This window comes from Bos taurus, chromosome 5, assembly GCF_002263795.3.
Source record: "Bos taurus isolate L1 Dominette 01449 registration number 42190680 breed Hereford chromosome 5, ARS-UCD2.0, whole genome shotgun sequence".
NCBI classification, from domain to species: domain Eukaryota; kingdom Metazoa; phylum Chordata; class Mammalia; order Artiodactyla; family Bovidae; genus Bos; species Bos taurus.
In genome coordinates, this window is record NC_037332.1 from 25,111,705 (window position 1) to 25,125,051 (window position 13,347).

The window sequence follows — 13,347 nt, forward strand, 5'->3', positions numbered from 1 at the left end:
TCAGTTTCTTTTGGTGTATCATTATTCTTTTCCCTCTTGTAATTGGTAATTTTAGGGAAGTTACTTTGAGAATGTAAACATCTCATTCCTTAGGAACATCTTCCTTACATGTAGAAATTCATGATTTTGGAAATCAGTTTTTACCAGGATGGTTGTTGCTCTTAAATTTTTTTTAACATTTTATGTGCATTTTCTGTGTTATTAAAATTTTTTGAAACCAACCACTAGAAAAATTACTGTGAACATCTTCGTATGTTAATGGAATCTGATTTTTCTCATTCTGGATCACTAGAAATGGAACAAAGAATTATTTGAAATTCTTGATTTATATTTCTAAATTCAGTAGGCAGTTTTTTGGGACATTTGTTAATTATCCAAGCAATACATATTCATTGTCGTACAATTAGGAAATATAGATAAGCAAAAAAGAAAATAAAAATTTTCATAAATCTGCCTGTGAATTAAAATCAGTTTACTGTCTGCTATGAGTTTTACCTTATTTGATCACTTGGTTAATGTGGTTATAGCCAGCTGTTTCTTATTTAAAATTCTTTTTGCAGTTTCTAAGTAATCTGTAGGGTACTGTTAGAATATTCTTTTTTTTTAAACAATCTTAATTATTTTAATATCTGTTGATGATCCTTGCTTTGTCAGTTATTTTATGAGGACTTCAGAATGGTGAATGTCTAATTCTGACATTCTTTCTACACTTATTTGTTGACATTATTCTGAAGAAGAATTTTCCTTTACTAACTATAGTTAGGAACCAACTGTACTCTCTTCTCATAGGCAGTGTAAACACGCTTTTTTTTTTTTTTTCCTGCCAAGCTGTATGGCTTGTGGAATCTTAGTTCCCTGACCAGGGAATGAACCCAGGCCCTTGGCAGTGGAGAGCGGAGAGTTCTAAACACTGGCCTACCAGGGAATTTCCTCTTTTTCTCATTAAATACCACTTTTCACAGGAAGGAGTTGATCTCAGCATGAGTGCTTAATTTTTTCTGGGCTAACGACATGTGTTTTTTTAAGATACGCATTTTTAAATGGTTTTGGTAAATGTGGCATGTAGTACCTTAAAATGCAAATAGTGGCTCAGATGGTAAAGAATCTGTCTGCAATGCGGGAGACCTGAGTTCAGTCCCTGGGTCAGGAAGATCCCCTGGAGAAGGGAATGGCAACCCACTCCAGTATTCTTGCGTGGAGGATCCCATGGATAGAGGAGCCTTTCAGATACCTTTGTGTCTTTTGATCTTCTATTTTTTCTGCTTTTAACAATCCACTAATAAAAATGAAAAAATAAGACTCCGAAATCAAAGAGGTGTGAAGAATTTACATATTCTATAAACATTTCCTGTAAAGATTGTCTTGCAAGCAACTGTTTTGATAGTTTTGTTTTGCAGACATAATTTTGTGAAAAAGCATATGTCATCTGTCAGTTTAATTAATTCCTTTCTAAAATATTTGTTATGACTTAGAATGATATTTTAATTTTATTTATAAGTTTTTGTTAAGTAAACTGAATGTCAAAAAATCAAATTTAAGAAAAGGGAGACTCCTTCATATTTTCTCTTTCACTTGGACCTTGAATTAAAATTATAGACCCTGACAGTAGGTTCTCTGATATCTCTAATGACTTTCATCTTGAACTCAAGACTTAGCAAAATAGTTTATTTAAATTCAGTTTTTGATCAATAGTTCTTTACTAACAATGCAGAACATTACATAATCTTGTGAAGAATCCACTGCTTCAAGAGTCAGCCATGCAGCCTTTCAGAAGTGTAAGATAGTCTCGAGATCTGTTGACTTCCATATTGGGGATCTTATTGTATCATGTTCTAATTGTAAAATGTCAAATATCTTTTGAAATTTAATTAAACTTATGTTTTAACCTGTAAGAAATCACTTTGAAGAATCTTAACAGTTGGATTGAGAAGAAATTGGGAATTCATAATGACCAATTCTGTTTTCATTGCCCTGAATACATGATATCCATCAGTTCCCTGTGGATGTAGCCTTTTGTCTTACCACTGTAGAGTAAATAGTAGCTCATACTTTTGCTTTCCTTAAAATCTTTGGCTTTTGAAGCAAAAGATGCTTCAGCCTTTGCTGCCAGGTATGGCTGTAGCTGTATGTGCCAGAATTATCTGAAAATAAAGCCAGTACTCTTGTGCCTAAGAATGATTTATTCTTAGAACATTTGGGTTCCTGGTTTTCAGGGAAGAGATTTGGACTTGTGGGAGAGAAAAGGCTAGACTGATTAAGTATGTAATGGGTTTAAAACTGACCTTAAACTGGTGGTACTGTAATATTTCAGTTTTCTGAAAATATCAGTACATAGATCCAAAATGTATTTCCAAACAGTAAACAGCTAAAGAAGCCTCGGTGATTCTTAAATACTCCAGGTTTCACATAGGACAGCTCCTTTGGGCCTGTGTAGCAAATCAGAGGTAGTAGATGTTGGCACAGGTAGCTGCTGCTGCAATAGGAAGTAATCATAGTGAACTTGATGTTGACACATAAAAAAACTCAAAGCATTTTGAGTCACTATTTTAGCGGGCGGCAGTTTAAAGCAGTTGGGTAAGCTCTTACAGAGACTCAGATTGAAAATATTTTAGGTCTTGAGTATTAATTCATTGCTGTTGAGCATGAAAGTAGCTATGGATGATATGTAAATAAATGGGCATAGCTGTGTCACAGAACGGTTTTATTTACAAAATAGGTGCCAGGCTGGATTTGCCTGCAGGCTGTAGTTTGCTGACCACTAACTTTGAGGCAAATAAAAATTATGTCTTGAAGGCATCACTCTTATACTAAGTATAATGTTTACTTCAGTGATCACTGACTTGTGAATTCTGTATTCAGTATTGGTTAAGAATCTGTGAAAACTATAAAAACAAAAGACTTTTATTTGAAAAGTTACTGTTTTTGAAATGTACTACTTAAAAAGGGAGTCAGTAGATCTCTTCATTCCCAAATACTGAATATAAAAATCAGTTACCCTAGCAGTTTTAGAATATGAGCCATCTCCTTCGAGGAAGATGTTTTATGTATGTATAAAGTTAGAAAAATCCTACAAAAGCATATAATTTATGTTTTGAGGAAGGTATATGCAGATTGCCAAGTCAAGTCTTTGGGTTTAGTGCATGCCCTGTTGGTGAAGTTAAATGCTAATATTTGGTTCACCTTTAAAATTCATAATACCTGGAGTGAAAGAATGACTTTTTTTCTAAGAGTCTTACAGAAGGTTTAACTTGATTTGGCTTGGTTGTAACTGTGTGGGTACTTGTATTTCAGAAACTTTGCTGACTTTTAATAAAAATCTGAGTATGTAATTTTTTGCCTGGAATATCTTAGTGTATTTTATCGCTCAGCTATTATGCTTATTTTGCTGTTTCTTAAATAACTAATGCTATACTATGCATACTATAAAGGCGAACAGCTGCTTGGAGAACTACAAGTGAAGAAAAGAAAGCATTAGATCAAGCTAGTGAAGAGATTTGGAATGATTTTCGAGAAGCTGCAGAAGCACATCGACAAGTTAGAAAATATGTTATGAGCTGGATCAAGCCTGGGATGACAATGATAGAAATCTGGTAAAAGGAATATGTTTTTGTAAGAATGTGATAAAAAAGTTTTTTTAGCTCTAACTCTTCAAGTTTATGTTTGTCTTTCATTACTGCCTTGCCAAAGATCTTAAAGTGAAGGTTCTAGAAATACCTTGTGTAATCCTTATAGTGCTGATGTACTGAGGAAACCGTAGAGGGTGTTTGTGTCTCATCCACCCTGTTCTGTACTCGTGTTCTCATATGTACAAGTGCACACATTCCTGGCTCTTATTTTCTGTTTGAAAACCTGTTATTTTGCTAGCCAACAAGTGATGGTAAATTAAAATCCTGGGACACAAAACCTTTATAATGCAATGAAGAAAGTGATTATTTCTCCAGTTTTCCCCTTGAGAAACAATTAGCTGTAGGGCAACTTAATTCTCTGATCTAAGAATTTTTAAAACTTGCAACATTGAGAAAAATGTAATCAGCCTTTAGTCTAAGTCAGGAGTCATATTTCCTGATAAATTAAGTTGAAAGTGGATCATGTTTTTCTAGTGGATTAAATTCTCTGTATTTTTTTAGAGATGAACTGTTTTCATAGTAGTTATTTAGTTGGAGAACTGTTACTTAGTTGTATCCAGAAGGTGCTCAGATCACTCCCAGAAAGTAAGAGTTTCAGTCAGCTTTCTGAACTTGATGAGCTGTAAGGTACATCAAGGGTAAGAATGTAAAAGTAAAGAAGTTCCTTTCTCTTTTTTTAGTGAGAAGTTGGAAGACTGTTCACGAAAGTTAATAAAAGAGAATGGATTAAACGCAGGCCTGGCATTTCCTACTGGGTGTTCTCTGAATAACTGTGCTGCCCATTATACTCCCAATGCTGGTGACACAACAGTATTACAGTATGATGACATCTGTAAGATAGACTTTGGAACACATATAAGTGGTGAGTTCTTAGAAATAATTCCTTGGGTAGGGCTGTAGATATTGAACTCTTTGAACATTTTCCCTTTTTGATGTCTCACTTTTCAGTCGAGTTATTAATACGTTGAGGCAGATTTTGAGATTTATGTCAAAGCATACTACTTAATGGAATTCAGTGAAAACTGTTGGGTAATTTAGGTTTGTTACCTATTATAGCAAGGATTGAAAAATAGAATCTTACATCTTCATTCAGGTCTTTCAAACTTTTTTATTCATATAATAACAGTAAACATTTACTCAGAACCTTTGAGTTTACCAACCTTTGTACATAATTGTTAGTTTTTCTCAATTCTTTCCTACACACCCTTGTTAGGTAAGTACCTTTTACTTTCACTTAACAGGTGAGAAAGCAAAGCTTAGATTTAAACACTTGAGGTCTTCCTAAGCTGGAGAAGCTGGATTGGTGGTTAGTGTTCTATGGACCTGTACATTTTCTCTGCCCACTTGTGCTACTTAGTTCTCCAGGCTTTCTCAGTTTGATTTGTTTTTATTTTTGTATAACTGCCTGGTGAGTACTGAATTGGTGCTTTCTTGAAGTAACCCTGGAATTAATTTTGTCATTTTGAAACATTGATTATGAATGCTGTCTAGGGACTTGAAGTTCTGCTTTCATTAGAGCCCATCATTTTGTTTTTCTGTTAATTAGCAAGGTTAATTAATAATGTAGATGCTATAAAGTAGGTAATATGACTAACTGATAATTAAACACAAATTTTCTCTTTCAGGTAGGATTATCGATTGTGCTTTTACTGTCACTTTTAATCCCAAATATGATACATTATTAAAAGCTGTCAAAGATGCCACTAACACTGGAATAAAGGTATGTGAACTGTAAGCACCATCTCATTTAATATATTTTGAGCACTTTATAGCCTGTTTAAGGACTTCGGGTTATGTAAGACTGGTGTACCACCCCTAGGGTTTTAAGTGAGTTATTGTAGTACAGTGTATGGAAGGCTTTTATAGGTGAAGTTATTTCTGATTGTCCCTTATTTTAAGATATTAGAAAGTTCCTGTAAAATTCTCTACCTTGAGTAACAGAGTATATGTGATTCTATTCTTAGTGTGCCGGAATTGATGTTCGTCTCTGTGATGTTGGTGAGGCTATCCAAGAAGTTATGGAATCCTATGAAGTTGAAATAGATGGGAAGACATATCAAGGTATGTTATCTAAAAATGCATCTTATTTTGAAATGTCTTAATTTGGCAGAAATAATTTTGCAAGATGGTGTTGAGTGCTTTCTTTGGGTCAGCTGCTGTATCTTTCTCTCTTGGAAATTGAGAATATAAAGAGGGGAAACAAGGGAAATGGCCTGTTCGTGGTAGGAGTTCTGTGGTAGCTAGTTGCTGGGAACTGTTAGTCTACTCTGGTTGCTGTTAAGACAAGGGAGGATTTATCCCAGGGTGACCAGACGTAGGCTAGATTTTCTGTGACTAGTTACAAGGCTCAGGCAGAAGTAAGAGGCCGTTTCCATTGATGACTCCTCCCCTCTATTTTTATGTTGAATTCAAAATTTAGAGACCAATTAATTCCTTGTGTTAATCCCTTCCTTTAATGTTTATTCCCTTTGCTGTCTAGTCTTTCACAGCCATTGCCAATCTACACAATCCCAGAGTCATTGTGCATTCTGGTGTTGTCAGTCTAGCCTTTCTCCACTTCCCAGGGTCTATCCAACCACTTTCCAGCCACCATTCTCCTTCCTAATCTATGCTCATTGCTCTCTGTGTCTCTTAAGAACTTCCCTGTGGAATATTTCCTACATTTCCTTTAACCAAATCGCTACTCTTCCTTGTAGTCTGAGGAAGCATGGAGACTCTCATGCTCCTTGCCCCTCAGGAAACTCATATCATTCAGTGTCCTTTGCATTCCCCTGCTGATACTTTTGGACTGGGGTGTCTCTCCCAACCGCCCAGTGTTTCTTTCCTGTAAGGCTTGATGGTGCCTGTCCTTGTTGCTCTCTTGCAGATCCTTAAACCTATGAACATCTGTACAAATAACAAATTCTTTAAAAAACTTTTTTTTTAATTTTTATTAATTTTTACTTGTTTTTTTTTGGTTGCAGTGAGTTTTCGTTGCTGCCTGCAAGCTTTATTGCGGTATACTGGCTTCTCATTGTGGTGGCTTCTCTTGTTACGCAGCACAGGCTCTAGGCGTGCAGGCTTCAGTATTTGTGACTCTCGGGCTTAACTGCTCCATGGCATGTGGAATCTTCCTGGCCCAGAGATAGAACCCATGTCCCTTGCATTGGCAGGAGGATTCTTACCCACTGCACCACCAGGGAGGTCCCACATGAAAAATTCTTAAGGCTTCTCACACATGGATGAGAGGTGTTAAGAGCTAATGAAGAAAACTTGCTTTGGAGTTAGGCAAGTCTATCTTTGAGCTTAGATAACTTCTTTTTATTTTTTGGTTAAAAAATTTTTTTAATGTATTTATTTTTAATTGAGGGATTAATTGCTTTACAGTATTGTGTTGGTTTCTACCAAACATCAACATGAATCAGCCATAGGTTTACCCATTTCCGCTCCTACTTGAACATCCCTCCTACCCCCTTCACCCTACCCTTCTAGGTTGTTATCTAGCCCTGGTTTGAGTTCCCTGACTCATACAGCAAATTCCCACTGGCTGTCTGTTTTACATATGGTAATATATGTTTCCATGTTACTCTCTTCATCCATCTCACCCTCTCCTTCCTCCCCCCTGCAGCTGTGTCCGTAAGTGTTCTCTGTGTCTGTGTCTCCATTGCTGCTCTGCAGTTAGGCTCATCAGTACCATCTTTAGATAACATCTATAACTTTGACTGTAATAGTATTCATGATACCATGTTTTTTGTTTTGTTTTTGAGAAATGTTAATCTTACGACATGCCTGGAATTTATTAGTATTTAAAAAATAGTTGTTGTTTCCCACCCCCAGTTTTGGGATTGGTCCCGCAACAAATAATACTTAAGTTTCTCTCACATTATCTTTCCCTTCCATTTTCTCCTTATTCTACAACCTTGGTTGGAATGTGGTCTGCCTTTCAAGGCACAGTAGGTGACAGTTTGACTTAAGGTTTAGTCACCACATAACAGTTTCCAGGGTGAAATGTTGAAATCTTTAATATCTACATTCTTACCTCTTCCACTAAGCCGGTGCAGCATTTTAGGTTCTATTCTTTCAGCATCTGCTTTTTTTTTTTCTTTTGTCAGTTATTGTATTGATCAGGGTTCTTAGCTGCTGCTGCTGCTAAGTTGCTTCAGTTGTCTCCGACTCTGTGCAACCCCATAGATGGCAGCCCACCAGGCTCCCCCATCACTGGGACTCTCCAGGCAAGAACACTGGAGTGGGTTGCCATTTCCTTCTCCAGTGCATGAAAGTGAAAAGTGAAAGTGAAGTCGCTCAGTCTTTTCTGACTCTTAGCGACCCCATGGACCATAGCCTACCAGGCTCCTCCATCCATGGGATTTTCCAGGCAAGAGTACTGGAGTGGGTTACCACTGCCTTCTCTGGTTCTTAGTTGAGGGTAGCAGAATTCATTTTTACTAATTTAAGCAGAAAGAGTATAGACAGATCATGACATTTAGAACATGAAGAAATGGACTACAGGCTGAACTTTAAGAAGCAATTTCCCTAAACCACGTAACAGAACCAGGCTAGGCCATCAAGGGAGTGGAAACTATAGAATTAGAAAATAACCGTGATAGCTGTTGATTCCAGAATCAGCCTGCCACTGTCCACAGCCTGTATACCTTGAGCCCTGCTTCTTCTGTGTAACTTGGTTATATGTGTTAGGTTGGGATAGCTAAGAAATGTTTTTAAATGTGTTTTTGGTTGGTCTAGGGGGTCAGTTTGTTTGGTCTTGGGGAATAGTAATGCTTGCTGAATTTTAAAGCACATTTAGCTTGTCATTTTTATAAGGAAGACTTTTTTAAAAAGCCAACTGAGAGTCTTATTTTTCTGCACCACCCCTAAATTTGTAATATGCTTATCATTGCTAAAAATTTGGGGGAAAAATAACAAACTCTTGCTACCTAGTTCTGCCCTAGAAGAAAGGTAACTCACACTGGATTCTGTAGAAAATTCTAATACTGTAGAACTAGATTTTTTTTTAAAGTTTCTATTGTGGAATATAACAAAAACTGAAAATACACACAATTTAAAAACTTGAATTAAACAATTGTAAAAGTTATGTTACCTCACCCCTTGAGAAATAGAATATTGCCGTTACAGAAGCCCCCCAGCTTTATATACCCCTTCTTGGTTACATAAGACTTCTTCAAATAAGCCATTGTCTAAAGATTTGCATTTCCTTTTATCTTTACCTAATTATGCATCCCTAAACATTTAGTATATTATGCTTAATTTTGAATTGTTATGTGTACGTGTATATCTATAGGATTGCACCATATCTATATAATTGTGCCTTTTGTTCATTTGGTTGTATCTCAGGTCAGTATATCCCTAGCTTTTCATTTTTATTGTTGAATAAGTGTTCCACTGTGTAAAGATACTCACAGTTTGTTTATTCTGTCATTGATTCTAGGACTTTGGGTTGTGTCGATTTTCTTTTTTACCACTTGAAATGTTGATGTAATAATAAAATTTAGGGTTTCTTAATACTGTCGTTTTGACACAATCCTCATTTTCAAATTACCTTTTGGTTCATAACCATAATAATACATATTTTTCTTGTTTGTAATGCTTATATACATGATATCATATGCCTAGATGGATTGTAGATGGTCCATAGATAGACCCCCATTATGTCCTCATCACATAATTTATTCTTTTTCCATTATTTTCCCTACTCCTGGTTTTTAATCTGTAACATTGCAATAAATAACTTGATAACCCTCTAGTTTTCCAGTTTGTATTTAACTATCTTAATGTGGGGTTGGGCTTTCTGGTAGCTCAGCTGGTAAAGAATCCACCTGCAACGCAGGAGACCCAGGTTTGATCCCTGGGTTGGGAAGATGCCCTGGAGAAGGATATGGCAACCCACTCCCAGTATTCTTGCTTGGGAAATCCCATGGACAGAGGAGCCTGGTAGGCTACAGTTCATGGGGTCACAAGAGTTGGACACAACTTAGCGACTAAACCACCAGACCACTAACGTGGGGTTATTTAGTAGCACCAAACCTGATTTTTAAGTAAATGCTTGAACTCTATACCAAAGGCCAAGAGATCTGTTTGTGCCTTGAAACCCTGAATACATTTTTTTTCTATTATGCCAGTGAAACCAATCCGTAATCTAAATGGACATTCAATTGGGCCATATAGAATACATGCTGGGAAAACAGTGCCCATTGTGAAAGGAGGAGAGGCAACAAGAATGGAGGTACGTATGCCATTAGCACTATTCTTCTGTCAAGCATTTTGACTTTTCTTTTTCTTCTGAACTATGAAGCTAGTAGTAGTTGAGTATATAGTAGTTGAGCAAAATTAACTTGCCACTGATACTAACCCCAACAGGAATTGGGCTGTGTGAGTGTGCAGGTTGTGTCTGGTCACACTGGGGCTCAATTTGCTGTGCAAGTGAGGCATGTCAGAGGTTTAGTCGATACTTGATTATTTATTGAGCATCTTGTTGGTACCAGTCTCTTTAGTAGGCACTGAGATGTATAATAGTAGTGAGCAAAATTTCCTGCTCATGTAAAGTCTACGTTCTAATAGACAACACAGAGATCAAAAGTGCTAAGGAGGTAAATCAGGAAAAGGCAGATAAGGACTGCCAGGTGTGTGATTTCTTACACTAACTGGGGAATACCTCAGCCTGAAGTTAAGATGGGAATTTTAATTCATTCTCAATTTTTCTTTGTTTCCCTTTACTCATATATTTTTAGGAAGGAGAAGTATATGCCATTGAAACCTTTGGTAGCACAGGAAAAGGTGTGGTTCATGATGATATGGAATGTTCACATTACATGAAAAATTTTGATGTTGGACATGTGCCAATAAGGTGAGAGGCTATTCGTTTTATAAGATTGATGAGTTTCTCTTCCCAGTTAACAGCATTTTAAAATGTGTGATGGACATCCACAGTGGTACATTCATAAATGCACAGTTCTGTAGCCTAACAATAGTCTGTAAACAATTTCTATAATTCAGCAAAAAAAAAAAAGAAGCCCTATTAGAAATGTTAACTGAGATGAAATGATCTAAGTATTCTCTTCATATCTTGTTTCCAATAATTGTAATAATTACAGATTATTATTTTGCTGGCATTCCTAGGTTTTTGTTACTGTTTTTGCCGTTGGTAAACTTTGTATTTTTATTTACTTTTTAAAAACTTTTGGATATGATTGAAGCATCTTCTTTATGATCAGATCTTTTTCAGTTTGATGCTGAAATTCCCCCCAAAAGGGGAATTCCCACCTTAATATTATTGATAAGTTTGTACTTGAAATTTAACACTGCATACATAGACATATAAATATAAGATAACCTTCATCTGGTCTCCTCTCCATCTGCCATCTGTAATTGAGTATTCTACAGTCTGGTTTTTGGAAGTTGAAAGAGGCAGCAGAGAGAGTTTTTTGAACTTTAATTACTAAGTAAAGTCATAGTTCTGAGTTTTCCTTAATGGGGGAAATGAGTTGGTAACTTATTAGCCAACTATTAATCTTTCACTTTTCTCTTAGGCTTCCAAGAACAAAACACTTGTTAAATGTCATCAATGAAAACTTTGGCACTCTTGCCTTCTGCCGCAGATGGCTGGATCGTTTGGGAGAAAGTAAATACTTGATGGCTCTGAAGAATCTGTGTGACTTGGGCATTGTAGACCCATATCCACCATTATGTGACATTAAAGGATCATATACAGCACAGTTTGAACACACCATACTTTTGCGTCCAACATGTAAAGAAGTTGTCAGCCGAGGAGATGACTATTAAACTTAGTCCAAAGCCACCGCAACACCTTTTATTTTCTAAGCTTTGTTGGAATACATTATACCAGATTTAATTTGCAACATGTTGTCTTAACAGTGGACTTATGTAATACTTTTATCCATGTTTAAAAAGGAAGGAATTTGATCAAAGGCAAACCATTTAATGCCATTAACCAAGGAAAAAGCTTCCAGGACTTTGAAATGTTAACCATTTTCTGTCTGTAAAGCTCCAAATAGTTAGGAATGACTTCTACATTTTGTTTCAAACACCTAAGAGATGCTTTTCAGATATTTATATTGCCATATTCTTAATTGAATGCTTTGAATTACTACATCCAGTTCTGCGCCTATATACCCTCTGGTATTGCTTTTTAACCTTCCTGGAATCCATTTTCTAAAAAATAAAGACATTTTCAGATCTGAGAGCTATATTTCAATGTCTGTGGTTGTAATTCTGTATAGGAAATAGTTTAGCATAGTATAATGTAGGAAAACGTAGAGCCTTTTGACCCTCACACTGAAAGTTTTATTCTGACTGAGTGGCTAAAACAAGAACTATACATACATAAAGTGGGAGGACAATTTTCATAAGTTAATATACAGCTCTAGGAATATTTTGCCTTTACTTTTTTTAGGACAGTATTAATGCTTGTCTTTCATTTAACCCCTTGATATTAGAAAGATATAATTAAAACATAACTTAGTAGGAACATTGTGCCAACTTAAAACCTTGATTTACTAGCATCTCAACATTTAGATCCTTTGTCCAGTGGTAGTAGTTATTGAAAAATATTTCGCTTACTCAGTAAGCCAAAGGGGCACTTAAAACCACACAAAGAAAAACAGTACTTTCCATGTTTAGATCTCATTCTAGTTATTTCGGTTACTATGCTTTTTCATTATGAACCAGATTTTCTAGCACCCTGCCCCTGGACTGGCTTGAATTCATAACATCATGGGTGGTATTTCACTTGCAGGAAGTGAAGTTACAGTGACACTCATAGCTAAGTACATAAGTTGAATGTAAGATGCCAAATATTTGAACTGAACCCCACAGTTCTTAAACAGATTGCTTGAATTCTGTGTGAATGATTTGTTGGGAATGTTCCCACATAATTTCAAAATTGTTGTGTACCAGGGTAAAGCCTTAATTTGTATATGCTGTAGCACAGATTGCCTTGGGGATGCTGTTTAGTTTGTGTTGTGTTTAACGTTTTTCTCATAGGAGAAACCTGACTTCTGTACTAAATCATTTACTATACATTTAAAAAGCTGCTCTTTCATATTTGAGCTACAAATGAATGTTACCTTGTGGGATACACAGCCTAGGTTTTAGCTATATGAGCCATGTTTGTTATGGTGCTAATGTTCAATAGCTACCTTTGAATAATTTTTTTCCATTTCCTGTGATGATGGGCAAGTGGCAGAGCTCACCAGTTCACGCCTGGACATGTTACAGGGCTTGGACCCTCCAGCTAGCTCTTTTGGGGCTTTGGTGGGAAGTATAAAGTATTTTTATTTCTAAACCCAAGAACTTTAGAACTGAGTCAAACAAGATCTCTAGCAGTAGTGGCCCTCTAATTGTAAGCTCCAAGCTCCCTTCCCAAGTTGGGAGCAATGGCTTTACTGCATGCCCCTGAAATGGCTGGAAGGGATATGATCTTGTAAATAGGAAAGCTGTTACTTAAAAAAAAAAAAATTGTATTGTTTACCTGGTAGCGATGTATCTCTTGAAAATCATTTTGTCATGTTTACAATGATGTACCTTATTGGTAACAAAGTATTAGTTTGATGTTTAACAATAGTGCCTTTAGTAAATTATTTTACAACCAAAATACGTTGTTTTTTTGTTAGATAAATTTAACAGAATGTAGAAATCCACATTGAGATATACTGTAAGAAATCTTGACTTGGTTTTAGTTTTGTTAAATAGCCTTAATTTTTTTTTT

At 36.1% G+C, this 13,347-nt stretch overlaps 1 protein-coding gene across 1 annotated transcript in view; it reads left to right on the forward strand.

The window, feature by feature from the left end:
* The window catches only part of METAP2 (methionyl aminopeptidase 2), a 30,723-nt gene extending 18,904 nt beyond the window's left edge, over positions 1-11,819 (forward strand). Inside the window, 7 exon segments of the mRNA NM_001040493.1 lie at positions 3,429-3,590; positions 4,307-4,488; positions 5,252-5,346; positions 5,591-5,687; positions 9,743-9,846; positions 10,352-10,467; positions 11,150-11,819. Coding sequence (NP_001035583.1) covers positions 3,429-3,590; positions 4,307-4,488; positions 5,252-5,346; positions 5,591-5,687; positions 9,743-9,846; positions 10,352-10,467; positions 11,150-11,402 — 1,009 coding nt within the window. The 3' untranslated portion in view covers positions 11,403-11,819.
* Positions 11,820-13,347: the final 1,528 nt, after the last annotated feature.